We start from the raw sequence: 14,496 nt of genomic DNA, 5'->3' as shown, positions 1-14,496 counted from the left end.
TTCATATGCAAAAGCCGGCGCACAGCTTGGGCGGGTCAGGGGTCCCAGGGGATCAACATGGCGGAGCAAGCAGCTATGGCTGCTTCTCAGTCCTGCCCTAAGGGGCCCCGCTTCTCAGTGTCCCGGTAATCGCTGCAAGCACCTCTCCCTATATGAGCCTTGGTCCCCAGAGACTCGCCCGGAACTGGAGTTCAGAGCAGTCGGGAGCTTGAGACTCCCTCCCGATTGTAAAAGACAACCACGTCCTCAGCTGCCAGCCCTTTCCGCATGCGCCTCCGTACCTCTGCACTTTACTTCCACACCGCACCTCCTCTGAGTCTCAGTGTGCTTTTCTCTTTCCTTCTAGTTGTAGAATTTCCACTCAGCCAGCCTTTCTGTGGTTCTGGATGATGTCTGTGTTATGTTTTAGTTGTATTTTTGAAGTGGTTGTGCGAGGCAGCAATTTCCGGTGTTTACCTATGCCGCCATCTTGGTTTCCCTGGTCCACAGTTTTTTAAAAGGAGTTTTGAAAGAAAAATAAAACCTTTGACATGAGGTGCCACTATTATTACTACTAAAATCAATACGAAGTCTTATTGTTAAATAATAGACCCGAATAATTCTATCTTAATTTTCTGAACATAGCATGAGTTACTAACCTGAAAAATGAAAATGTTAAACATGATTGAGTTTTGTAGTTTTTCTAACAGGTTGTAAAATATGTAAATAATTTCTCCCTGAAATTGCTGATTTGCCATTTTAGAGTCATAATAAATCTCATGGCCCTGGATGTTTTCATGGGTTAGTGAAGTTATTTCTTTTTTTAGATATATTTTATTAATTTTTTCAGAGAGGAAGGGACAGGAATAGAGAGCTAGAAACATTGATGAGAGAGAAACATCAATCAGCTGCCTCCTGCACACCCCCACTGGGGATGTGCCAGCAACCAAGTACATGCCCTTGACCAGAATCGAACCTGGGACCTTTCAGTCCACTGGCCGACGCTCTATCCACTGAGCCAAACTGGTTAGGGCGTGAAGTTATTTCTTAGATAAAATGCCGTAAAAGGAAAACTTTTATAAGGACATTGCTTAGAAATTTTTTTAAAAGTCATCCTCAGTATTTTCACATTAACATATAGTATTGATCTTTATTTTGGAAAAAGTTTACTAGGAGAAGTATTTGGTCAGAATTAAGGAAGTCCACACTCAAAAGTACTTAAAGATTTTTTAGCAAAATCAATGTCACACCCTGAAACACAGTATTTTGAGCTCAAAGAATAGTTATATAATTAAGATGGTTAATAAACAATTTGAGAGACTCCATTATATTAGTTTTTGAGTTGGATTTTTGTTTTCTGATTTTTTTTGTCATTTAAAATTACTCATTGGATAAATTCTCTAATTTTATGTATGACAGATCTGTGTTAAATGTAACTTTGGTGGATTGTGATATCACAGATCTTTTTTTTTTTTTTTTCATATCACAGATCTTAACCACCCTTCTCAGTAGAGAAATTCTATAATTTCTTATTTTATAAAGTATACTGACGAGGGTCAGTTGCCCTTTATTTTAGTCCTATGGGTTTTTTTTTGTTTTCAGTATTTTCTCATTCATACCAGAAGAGAAAAGTTTCATTTTCATTGAATATTCTTTTTGAAAACTTGCTCCATGTTTAACTGATAGAATGGGTTAAAGATAGAAAACATACAAAAAAAGTTAATTTTTGAAAATTTAGGCTTTTGACATTGATTTTAAAGAAAATGTATCAAAGTTTTTTTTTTCTTCTTCCAGGTTTATGGTTGGCTGTGGAAGATGTGATGACTGGTTTCACGGTGATTGTGTCGGGTTAAGTCTTTCTCAAGCACAGCAAATGGGAGAGGAAGACAAAGAATATGTGTGTGTGAAATGTTGTGCTGAGGAAGATAAAAAGACTGAAGAAACAGATCCAGATATTTTGGAAAACCAAGCTAAAGTTGAAGTCCATACTGAAGATAAAACAATGGACTATGAAAAGCTTGGATTATCAAAGCACACATCAACAAATGACAAAACCAAATGTACAGATGACACAGTGAAGCACAAGGTCAAAATTTTAAAACGGGTGAGCTTCTCGTTAATGTGTTCTGTTATCGTAAGAAATTTGTGTAGGCTGATAATTAGAATTTGAAATTTCTCCTTAGGATTTATTGTTCTAGTGTACATTTTCAAACTTATCTACACTAATAGAAGAGAAATATGCAAATTGTGTCACTCCACTACACCCACCAGCCAATCAGAGTGACTATGCAAATTAACCCAACAAAGATGGAGATTAATTTGCATATGCAGGCACAGAGCAAAGACTGAAGGCTCTGGCCAGAGTGGAGACTTAAGACTGAAGAGGCTTGGCTTCTTTGCTGCGGCCGGACCGAAGGCCTGGGTTCCGGGTGGCAGAGGAAAACAGGTGCCAGCAGCCAAGGGAAGGAAGGCCTATTGCTTGAATCTTCGTGCAACGGGCTTCTAGTCCTATCCTATATAATAAAAGGATAATGTGCAAATAGACTGAATGGCAGAACAAACGAATAACCAAAGTGTAATATGCTAATGATATGCTAAGGCTGCTCAACTGTTCGCTGTGATGTGCACTTACCACCAGGGGGCAGTCAACTGGTCGACTAGTCGCTGTGACATGCACTGACCACTGGGGGACAGATGTTCTGACTGGTATGTTAGCTTGCTGCTGGGGTCCGGCCGATCGGGACTGAGTGAGATGGGCCGGACACACCCTGGAGCCTTCCTGCGGTCCCTCCCCGGCCCGATAGTGCACTGGTTCTTCAGCCTGGTCTGCACCCTCTCGAAATCCAGGACCCCTCGGGGGATGTCTGAGAGCTGGTTTCAACCCATTCCCGCAGGCCATTCCCGTTGGGAGGGCTCCAGATGCAGGGTTCATGGCTGGCAAGCACTGCTGCAGCAGTGTGAGCCTTTCCTGATTGGGACTGATTGGGTGCGAGCCCGCGGCAGGCACAGTGGGGCTGGGATGAGCGGGGGTGGCAGGTAGAAGCTGCAGATGGCATTGGACTGCGGGTTTTGGCCCGATCCCTGCAGGCCACCCAGAGGGACCCCACCCATGCAAAAATTTGTGCACTGGGCCCCTAGTTTTTCCATAAGAGTGGATGGATTTTTATGTAACATACAGATTTTATTTTTGCTATTTCTAATCTCCAGTTTGGTACTTGGATTTTCTGTGTAGGATGTGTGTGTGTGATCTTGTATTGTTAACTGTAAATTGTGCTTACTGATAAAATTTCTTTACAAAGCTTTTCAGCCCAGCTGGCATGGCTCAGTGGTTGAGCATCAACCTATGAACCAGGAGGTCATGGTTTGATTCCTCGTTGAGGCACATGCCCAGGTTTTGGGGTCAATCCTTAATGTGGGACATGCAGGAGGCAGCTGATCAAGGATTCTCTCTCATCATTCTCTCTCATATCTCTCTCCCTTTTTTTCTGAAATGAATAAAAAAATTTTAAAAAGTTTTTTGGTTCATAAATGTCTATTAATCCTTAAACTACGTTTGGTATTATTATTTCCAAATGAAAGAGTTTTATTTTTCTCTGTAAGGAAAAGTAATCAATTTGTCTTACCTTTGTCCTAGTATTTGCTTGGAACCCTCACCTCATAATTTTTCTTTTAAAATGTGGACTCTTTAAAAAAGTTGTCAGTTTTCCCTCATTCTTATATTTTTAACTACCTTCTAAAAGTATTTTATAAATAGATATTTAAAGATATTAAGTCAATTACAGGAGCAATGTATAAATTTTCTTTGTCTACCTTTTTGCTACTGTTTATTTTTCTAATTGATTCGTCGTTATTATAGATAGCGCTAGGGAGGAAACATAGTGGCAACGAACGTACATGGAGAGTTAAGTATCATCCAAAAAGCAGTGAACATGAATCGTAGAGTTGGAAGGAATCTTGGAAATCTTTTAGTCCTACCATTCAGATTTAAGAGCATGCGCATATTTTCTCCAAAATCTCTATTACTGACAAATTCAGTTCTTTCAGACACTCCTTATATGACAAATCTGGATTAAGTTCCAGTTTGCCAAATCCTTGTATCCACTGTTTTCTGTCTGCCAAGACTTTGGAATCAGATTATGTCCTTCTGATATATGCTGTTTCTTTATTGATCTGATTAGCACCAAAGTAATTGATAATACAGAACTGAAAGCTCCATTGAGAAGAATTTATAACACACCTTTGGAAAACTTCTTTTATCATCAACTATTACTCATCACTTTTTGGGTACAAATTCTTGGCCATTTAGAAATATGGCTCATTGTTTTGTCATTTAGCTGAGTTGTCTCCATCTTGTCTAAAATGACATTTAAAAAAACATTAACATTGTAAATGGTTTGAGAAACCCCCCATTTCCAGAAAAAGACCTAGTCTGATTTTGTAAATGCATGTGCTATCCAAGTGATAACTGCTTCCTTTTTGATGAACCGTTGAATCTTATTTAGACTTGTCTGCTTTTAGTTTATGAAGTCTGCTCTTTAAAAATCACTTGTTACCCCTAGATTTTTATGTTAAACCATTTATTGAGTTTCTATGTATGCCAAGCCTGATACCAGACTTTGGTTTATTGCACTGATTGAAATATATTCCTGCTCTCAAGTAAGTCTATTTGGGGAAGTAGAAAGTAAATAAATAAAATTAGAAGATTCCTAGTCTGGAGAAAATCAGTTTTTGTATGTATCCTATGACTTTATGTCTATATACAGTGTTCTTCTCCATGTTTTTTATTTACTATTTTTTATTTTATTTATTTCAAAGAAGGGAGAGGGAGGGAGAGAAAAAAACCAAAAACAATGATGAGAGAGAATCATCAATCAACTGCCTCCTTCATGCCCCACACCCACACCGGGAACCAAGTCCACAAACTGGGGATATGCCCTGACCAGGAAGGAATTGAACCGTGACCTCCTGGTTCACAGGTTGACACTCGACCACTGAGCCATGCAGGCCAGGCTTCCCCGTCTTTTAAACACTAGTGTGATGTGACTGGTTTCTCCCAGGGTTCCCAGAATGCCAGTTTCACCACCAGCTGTGGGTTATATTAGGATAAGAGTAGCAGGTATCCTGAAGGTTTGTTCTACCTATGGGAGTTAAAATTGCCACAATTAGTACACTGAGAACTTAACTGATACACTTACTATGGATGAATAGAACTTCATTTGTTTTAGAAAATAGTGAAAAATATAATACCTGTTTCTCTACAATTTTTTCCTCCATTTCCCATATCCACAGGCAACTAAGAGAACTATTTCTATCTTATATCTCTAATTTTCTTTCTAATATTGATATTGGGAATGTGAGCTCTATTTTTTAGTTCTCCTTTATATAAAAGAACTAAATAGTCTAGTATGTGTTCTGTAGAAAACATGCTTAACAAATGGATTTTGAATGAAAGGGTGATTCTTCTTTTTGCTAATTGAATTATTTTTTGTGCATCTTTAAAAATCCCTTTAAACAGTTACTGGGCCAAAGAATAGAAAATGTTTGATATTGTTATAGGTTGTAATACTAATAAGGTTTAATTTTTTCATCTATATCTCTTGAGGCTTGAGTTATAGTTAAAGATAGTGTAGAAATTTTAATTCTAGTAATTACTTTTTTTTCTTCTTTTTTTTTCCCCCCAGGAATCTGGTGAAGGTAAAAACTCATCAGACTGTAGAGATAGTGAAATGAAAAAATGGCAGCTAGCTCCTCTTCGAAAGATGGGACAACCAGTTTTACCTCGGAGATCCTCAGATGAAAAAAGTGAAAAAATACCAAAAGATTCCACAGCTGTTATTTGCACAGGGGAAAAAGCTTCAAAACCAGGTAGTGAGATTAATAGAAATTATTATATACTAATGTATTTATATTTTATTTCATATACTATCAGTTAAAATGTTTAGGGAAATTAAAAATTTTTAACATTTTAATGTTTTGGTGATTAACCTTACTTGAAATTAAAAACCATTACTTTAAATGCTGGGGAAGTACTAATGAATTTAAGGTACAACTCCTTCCCTCATGGCACTTAAATACCAATGGGAGAAGACAGACAAGAAAATGGTATGCTATTTAACAGAATTTAGACACTATGAAGAAAAGGCAGAGTAATGGGATAGAGAATCACAGTATTATCAGTGCATAGTAGTTTAAAGTCCAAACTTAGATATATACAGGTAGGGTTCAGTGATGAAGAGACAGGAGCACAGCCCTTGGAGAGCATCTACATTTAGAAGTTGGGAAGAAGAGGCAGTGACCTGAGTGAGATAAGAGAAGTAAGAGACCATGGTGGCCTGGAAGCAAGATGAAGTTTGATACAGGAAGAAATAATAACCATGTCAAATGCTGTCTGGTCTGGACATTTAATAAGATGGACATAGAATAAGTATGTGGTTTAGTGAAATAGAGATTATTGGTAACCTTGATTAGAATGATTTTGGTGGAGCAGCGGGAACAGAAACCAATTGTAGTGGCTTATGGAAGAATGGAAAGTGAGGAACAAGATGATTACAGATAACTCTTTCAAGGAATTTTGCTGTTAAAGGGAACAGATAGTGTGCTAACTAGAAGTGGATATGGCATCTAGCACTTTTTATTTATTTTGAAAAAATCTTTATTATTGAAGTATTACCTGTGTTCCCTTTTTGTCCCATTGAACTCATAGCCTGCCCCAGGACTTTTTTTTTTTTAAGGAGATATAGACAGAGCATTAATGGCAATGATCCCGTAGACAAACAGAATTTGGTGATATAGGAGAGATTATGTGATGGATGAAGTTAAAAAATCCATGAGATGAGGGGGTGGGATTCACATTGAAGTGTTAGGTTATAGAAAAGGAAGATGGTATATGATAGGGAGGACAGATACAGGTTGATTTAGTGATGGGAAGATGTGATAGCTGACATTTTTCTGTTTTCTTAGTAAAAATATGAAGTGAGAAAATCAAATGAGGTTGAAGGTGAGGAAAAGCGTTGTTGGTTTGAGAAGAGAGGAGAACACGAGTAAAATTGATGTTTTGAAAGTGGGAGAGGAAATTTTCTGAGAAAATTTAACAGGACTAAGGCAATAGATTGAGTTATCTACTTAAGATTTGTGGCTTATAAATTTAAAGTGAGACCTGTCCACACCAGAGCTTATTTTTTTCCAGTTATCTTAAGCTGTTCGTAGGCTATTCGGTGTTGTGATTTTGCCAGTGCGGAGGTTTAAAGGAGAGAGAATAAAGGCATTAAGTATGCAAAGGAGTGGTAATAGTGTTGGACTGTTTAATCAAAGTTGGTTATGTGGGAGAGTGAGGGCATAGACCAGTGATGGCGAACCCTTTGAGCTCGGCATGTCAGCATTTTGAAAAACCCTAACTTAACTCTGGTGCCGTGTCACATAGAGAAATTTTTTGATATTTGCAACCATAGTAAAACAAAGACTTATATTTTTGATACTTATTTTACACATTTAAATGCCATTTAACAAAGAAAAGTCAAACAAAAAAATGAGTTCGCGTGTCACCTCTGACATGTGTGTCATAGGTTCGCCATCACTGGCATAGACAATAAAAAGGATAGGTTTAAGAATGAGGAAGGAGATTTTAGAATAAGTTGGTGTGATAGGAGTTCAGAGTAGTGGAATGTTCGACATTTTTTGGAGATGCACAGGAATTAGTAATGGTGGATTGGAAAATCATTTGAAAAGCTTAACATTCAAATTACAATATCAATCAACTACGTTTGTTTGTTTTTTAAATATATTTTATTGATTTTTTTACAGAGAGGAAGGGAGAGAGATACTCAGAAACATCAATGAGAGAGAAACATCGATCAGCGGCCTCCTGCACACCCTGCACTGGGGATGTGCCTGCAACCAAGGTACATGCCCTTGACCGGAATCGAACCTGGGACCTTTCAGTCCACAGACCCGACGCTCTATCCACTGAGCCAAACCAGTTAGGGCCAAGTACGTTTGTTTTAAAACCAGAGGAGATTCATGAATTTTGTGGTAGTAGTAAGATCATTACATTATTTGCTCTCTTAATAAGTTCAGGCCACATTTTCTAAATAGTTTTTTAAAAGTTAATGCATATATGTGAAAAGTAACTAGCTTTAAAAGCCATTATTTAAAATGGAAAAGAGGCTATATCATTTTTTAGCTTTAGTTACTTAATTTCTAATTAAAATTTTTTTAAACGAGGTATAACTGGCACAGCATTATATTAGTGTTAGCTGTACAGCATAATGATATAATATTTCTGTATATTATGAAATGATCACCACATCTGTCACCATATATAGATTTAGAATGTCAAGAGTATTTCAATATGGAGTAGTTAGAAATAGTCATTTTTAATCAGTCGGTTTTGTTTATAAATTTACGTCTGTATTAAAAAGAAAAATATGTTTTTAGAAACAATGTGTTTTTATATTTATTTAAATTAGGTGCTCATGAGAAGCAAGAGGTAAAAAAGAAGAAGATTGAAAAAGGAGCGCCTAATGTGCATCCTCCTGCTGCCCCTGCTGCCAAACCCTCTGCAGATCAGATCCGACAGAGTGTCAGACACTCTCTCAAAGACATTCTGATGAAAAGGTAATACACATTACTGTTGTGGAAGATTGAATAATACGTGCTTCTTGTATTTGAAAAATAATTAAATTGTTCTAATTTTAAGACTTACAGATTCAAATTTGAAGGTACCAGAGGAAAAGGCAGCAAAAGTTGCCACAAAAATTGAAAAAGAGCTTTTCTCTTTTTTTCGGGACACAGATGCTAAATATAAGAACAAATATAGAAGTTTGATGTTCAACCTGAAAGATCCTAAAAACAATGTAAGTGTGTTTTGTTCATGTTCATAGATACTTATGCTTCTTACTTTACTGAATGCATAAGGATTTAAGATTGTAATACAGGAGATCTATAATTTATTGGAGTGAGACCATGGAATTTTAATAGTCTTTTGCTTCTGGATTGAATTCTGCTTAGTGGTGACTAGTATTATAGAATGAGTCTATTAAAATATAAAATACTAAATCTGTCTTAACTGATTTATGTGAATTTTCTTTCCTTTATGTTCCTTGTTCAGTCCAGTTTGTTAAAAAGAATTCCTATGTATTCTTCAAAAATGATTAAGCTAAAATTGACAATACTATTTAATACTTCTGATTTAAATCAGAAAATAACTGCACTCCTTAAAATAAATTGCATTTAGATAAAAAAACAAAACTATTTTAAGACATTTTTATTACATTAAATATGACTTTAGTTCTAAGTATCTTTTATCAGTGGAGTAAACATTCACAATGAAAACTTAACTTTCTTGGGATTTCTTGTTTGTGATTTAGAATCTAAAAGTGTGTGTGTGTGTGCGTAGATGCAAATGCCTTGCATATTTGGTTAAATTTGACAAAGCTTTCACATAAGTGATAGCAGTTTGTCAGTTTCCATACCTATATTTGCTATGGTATGTAGTTTAAGTATTTTCTTGAAATATTCTAACAGCTACTTACGAGAATTCTACAGTGTAGAATCTTTACTTTATGGTGCAGTGGTCGGCAAACTGCGGCTCGCGAGCCACATGCGGCTCTTTGGCCCCTTGAGTGTGGCTCTTCCACAAAATACCGACTTCTGTGCATGGGCCATGAAGTTTTAATCGCACTGTACATGCACGCCCGCACGTGGTATTTTGTGGAAGAGCCACACTCAAGGGGCCAAACAGCCGCATGTGACTCACGAGCCACAGTTTGCCGACCACTGGCTAGGGGATCTATTACTTTCTGAATTGTATAATCTGGAAGTTTTTCTTCAATAAGAAATTAGTTCCTTTAGGTTTCTTTTTTTCAGTTGATTCTTCCCTCTGGAATTCCTACAGGCCTGTTAAGATTTAAACATATGCAATCTTAAAAATATGAAAGACATCATATTTAGTAAAGCTCTTTTATGTAGTACTTTGTCTGTTATAACAGTGTGTCCTTGGGAAGACATAATACAGCTTTGGGATAGATGTTGTAATGTTTCCAGTGTACGTGCTTCTGCGTCATGTGTTGCTTTTTACGAGATGTGTATTTTGCTGCCTTCGATAAGTTCCTAGGCTACAAGGTTGTCTTTTAATCTTATAGTAGGCAATATGTAAATTATAAAACATTTATAAATCAGTTTTCAAAATTGCATCTTATTTATTACAAGTTTCTGGATAGCCGCTTTTTTTCTTCTGAAAATGTTTTTCTCCCCTTCCCATTTTAAAATACTTCCAGATATTATTTAAAAAAGTACTGAAAGGAGAAGTAACCCCTGATCATCTTATAAGAATGAGTCCAGAGGAACTAGCTTCCAAAGAGTTAGCTGCTTGGAGACGAAGAGAAAACAGACATGTAAGATTACTTATGAATATGTGTTTGACTATATTAAAGTCTATATTTTTTAAGCCTTCTAGTTGTTTAGCCTTGTTCTTAAATGCTATCTTTTATTTTTCTTGATCTCTGCTGCTTTTTTTCATTCTCTCAAGTTTTCAGGTTACATAAATACTTTGTGTTTTGTTATATAATTTGTAAAGCAGAAGGTGGGGAAATAGGTGCATCTTAATCACATCTTAACTTTTCAGAAGCCCAATTTGAAAGTATTATGAGTATTACTAATTTGGAGAGCCAGATTTAATTCAGAATGAAAATTTTGTAGGTTTATAATCCCCATTTGAAGTTTCAAATGCCAAAAGATCTGAAAAAGTGTTTTTTCCTATAACAAATTTAGTGATAAAACTGACCTGAATTGCCATGTCTTAATGTATTCACAGAAATGTTGTGTATTTAATTAAGTAGCACTAACTGGAGTGTTATGTAACATATACAATATGTGCACCATATTGCATTTTTAAAACTAAAAAATTCTAAAAGTCACTGATGCTAAGAGTTTTTAGTTGAAGGTTGTGAACTTGAAATACCTTTAAAGATTTAAGTGAGTATGTATGTGACTTGAGGTATGAGGTAACCCATCATCCACTATTTGATTACAATGGCCTCAGAACATTAGCCCTTTATTCTAGAAAATACTGGTTACTTCATATTAACTCTACATAATTTACCTGATTCTTCATAATATTTATCTGCATCTTAGGTATTACGTTTCCAAGTAGATCTTCTACCAAATCTAGTTTGAAGTACCAAAGGCCTTGATTTCATATATTACACTTTTTCACATATTTTTTTAAATTAAATCTTTATTGTTCAGATTATTGCAGTTGTTCCTCTTTTTTCCCCCCATAGCTCCCCTCCACCCAGTTCCCACCCCACCCTCTGCCCTTACCCCCTCTCCCCCCCACACTGTCCTCATCCATAGGTGTACGATTTTTGTCCAGTCTCTTCCCGCATCCCCAACACCTCTTTCCCTCCCCCCAGAATAGTCAGTTCACTCCCTTTCTATGCCCCTGATTATATTATAATCACCAGTTTATTCTGTTCATCAGATTATTTATTCACTTGATTTTTAGATTCACTTGTTGATAGATGTGTATTTGTTGTTCATAATTTGTATCTGTACCTTTTTCTTCTTCTTCCTCTTCTTAAAGGATACCTTTCAGCATTTCATTTAATACTGGTTTGGTGGTGATGAACTCCTTGAGCTTTTTCTTATCTGTGAAGCTCTTTATCTGACCTTTAATTCGGAATGATAGCTTTGCTGGGTAAAGTAATCTTGGTTGTAGGTTCTTGCTATTCATCACTTTGAATATTTCTTGCCACTCCTTCTGGCCTGCATAGGTTCTATTGAGAAATCAGCTGACAGTCGTATGGGTATGCCCTTCTAGGTAACTGACTGTTTTTCTCTTGCTGCTTTTAAGATTCTCTCTTTGCCTTTGCTCTTGGCATTTTAATTATGATGTGTCTTGGTGTGGTCCTCTTTGGATTTCTTTCGTTTGGGGTTCTCTGCACTTCCTGGACTTGTAAGTCTATTTCTTTCACCAGGTAGGGGAAGTTTTCTGTCATTATTTCTTCAAATAGGTTTTCAATATCTTGCTCTCTCTCATCTTCTGGCACTCCTATAATTCTGATGTTGGTACGCTTGAAGCTGTCCCAGAGGCTCCTTACGCTATCTTCGTATTTTTGGATCCTTTTTCTTTTTGCTTTTCCGGTTGGGTGTTTTTTGCTTCTTCGTATTTCAGATCTTTGACTTGATTCTTGTGATCCTCTAGTCTGCTGTTGGATCTCTGTATAATATTCTTTATTTCAGTAAGTGTATGCTTAATTTCTAGTTGGTCCTTTTTCATATCCTCAAGGGTCTCACTAGATTTATCGAGGATCTCACTAAATTTATCGGCGGTTTCTAGAAAATTCTTGAAAAACCTTAAAAGTGTGGTTTTGAACTCTATATCCAGTAGTTTGCTTTCCTCCATTTCTGTCATTTGTGACCTGTTTCTTTGTCTCCGCATTCTGGCTGCTTCCCCGTGTTGATAGAGTGGCTTTCTGTGCTAGGTGTCCTATAGAGCCCAGTGGCTCAGTCTCCCCAATTACCTGAGGAGGACACTCTTGGTGCACCCCCTTGTGGTCTTTGTGCACAGTCTTGTTGTAGTTAAGCCTTGATTGTTGTAGGTATCACTGGGAGGAATTGACCTCTAGGCCAGTTGGCTGTGAGAATCAGCTGTCTGCAGTGGGAGAACTTCTGTGCTGGAGACACCCTTCTGGGGCAAGACTTGCTTCAGTGGGGCTTTGGTGCTCACTGAGTCTGTCCCGAGTGTGTCCCTTATGGATCTGAGGAGTTATAATCTGGATGATCCCACTCTGACCACTGGGTCCACTGGCTCTTGGATCTCTAAGGAGGTGCTAATTTAGCCTCTGCCTGAGGCTACCCAGCAGGAGCTATGGAGAGATCTGCAGGTTCCTCTTCCTTGTTTGGGTTTTGGAGGTGCCCAGATGAGGCCCAGCTGTGAAGCAATGAAGCTGCTGTGGTGCCTTGGGCCTTCTTTTGGATGTTCTGGGTCTCTCTGACCCAGCTGCAGTTTGTTAGGTAATTTTAGATCTCAAAGGGCCAAACCATTCATATGCACAAGCCTCTGCGCATAGCTTGGGTGGGGCAGGGTCTCAGGGAATCAGTAGGAGGGTGGAGCAAACAGCTATGGCTGATCCTCAGTCCTGCCCTAAGAGGCCCCGGGTCTCAGTGTCCCACAGTAATTGCTGCAAGCTCCTCTGAGAGAAAGCCGCCCTCGAGTTCTGCCCGATGCCAGACAGTCCAGTTTCTCCCTGTATGAGTCTGGGACCCCAGAGACTCGCCCAGAACTGGAGTTCAGAGCTGTTGGGAGCTTGAGACTCCCTCCCGATTGAAAAAGACAACCACGTCCTCAGTTGCCAACCCTTTCCGTGTGAGCCTCCGTACCTCTGCACTTTACTTCTGCAGCTCCTCTGAATCTCAGTGTGCTTTTCTCTTCCCTTCTAGTTGTAGAATTTCCACTCAGCCAGCCTTCCTTTGGTTCTGGATGATGTCCGTTTTGTCTTTTCGTTGTATTTTTGAAGTGGTTGTTCGAGGCAGCAATTTCTCGTGTTTACCTATGCCGCCATCTTGGTTCCTATCTGCTTTTTCACATATTTCTTTACTTTCAGACTGTGTAATTTCTCCTGTTATTTTACTTAAAAAAATTTTTTTTTTAATTTAGTGAGAGAGAGAGGAAGAGAGAGGGAGAGACACACACAGACATCAATAAGAGAGAACCATCAGCAGGCTGCCTCCTGCATGCCCCCTCCTGGGGATCAAACTCCTAACCTGGGCACATGCCCTTACCAGGAATTGAACCGGCAACCTATTGGTGCTTGGTACAATACTCAACCAAAGGAGCCACGCCAGCCAGGGCTGTTTTATTTTTTATTTTTTGAAAATAGTATCTCCTCTTCTTATTCTCCATATCCCAAATATGCACATGCCTTTCTTCTTTGAAACTGGGGCTGTAAGTATCATCTGCAGTAAAGACCAGCTTGTTTATCTTTAGGCCTTGTACCTGATTTCTTTCTTTAAATGATGATTTGTATTAAACTAAGGTGAGGTAAATAACTGGACCCATTTTTACCTTCCTTAACCTCTTGCATTCTCATCTACCTTTTACTAGTTCTTGTTACACTTCTTTATTATGTTTTATTGCTGTGCTTTATTTTTTTAAAAATATTTTCTGTTAGACCATAGAGATGATTGAGAAAGAGCAGAGAGAAGTGGAAAGACGACCAATCACAAAAATAACTCATAAGGGTGAAATAGAAATTGAGAGTGATGCTCCAATGAAAGAACAGGAAGCAGCCATGGAGATTCAGGTAAAAATAATAAAAATGTTGTGTTTTATAGTGTTCAAAGCATACAGATTCAGAAAAGGTTTCTTTGCCTAATGTTTTTAAAGTAGAAAGAAGAGTCTTAAAAAATGTATATATTTTAAAGTAGCCTATTTTTTTTTTTGGTTTAAAGGATTTCTGGGAGTGTTTATAGTATTGTTTCTCTGTATGTAGTGGATAGACTATCTGTATTATGGGC

The 14,496-nt window shown here is 37.7% G+C and overlaps 1 protein-coding gene across 11 annotated transcripts in view; it reads left to right on the top strand.

Moving 5' to 3' along the window:
• The window catches only part of PHF3 (PHD finger protein 3), a 99,202-nt gene that overhangs the window by 69,966 nt on the left and 14,740 nt on the right, over positions 1-14,496 (top strand). For 10 of the 11 annotated variants that reach the window (XR_009453477.1, XM_059701283.1, XM_059701281.1 and 7 more), the window contains 6 exons: positions 1,774-2,083; positions 5,661-5,844; positions 8,445-8,592; positions 8,675-8,831; positions 10,254-10,370; positions 14,151-14,282. Coding sequence is in view for 10 of the 11 variants with exons in the window: in XM_059701283.1 (XP_059557266.1) it covers positions 1,774-2,083; positions 5,661-5,844; positions 8,445-8,592; positions 8,675-8,831; positions 10,254-10,370; positions 14,151-14,282 (1,048 nt within the window). In the remaining variant the exon portion in view is untranslated. Of the gene's footprint in view, positions 1-1,773; positions 2,084-2,162; positions 3,465-5,660; positions 5,845-8,444; positions 8,593-8,674; positions 8,832-10,253; positions 10,371-14,150; positions 14,283-14,496 lie in introns of those variants that run through there. The other variant, XM_059701288.1, reaches the window with a different exon arrangement.

Source organism: Myotis daubentonii, chromosome 6 (genome assembly GCF_963259705.1).
Source record: "Myotis daubentonii chromosome 6, mMyoDau2.1, whole genome shotgun sequence".
NCBI classification, from domain to species: domain Eukaryota; kingdom Metazoa; phylum Chordata; class Mammalia; order Chiroptera; family Vespertilionidae; genus Myotis; species Myotis daubentonii.
The sequence above is the reverse complement of the archived record's forward strand: the minus strand, read 5'-3'. Positions and strand labels throughout refer to the sequence as shown.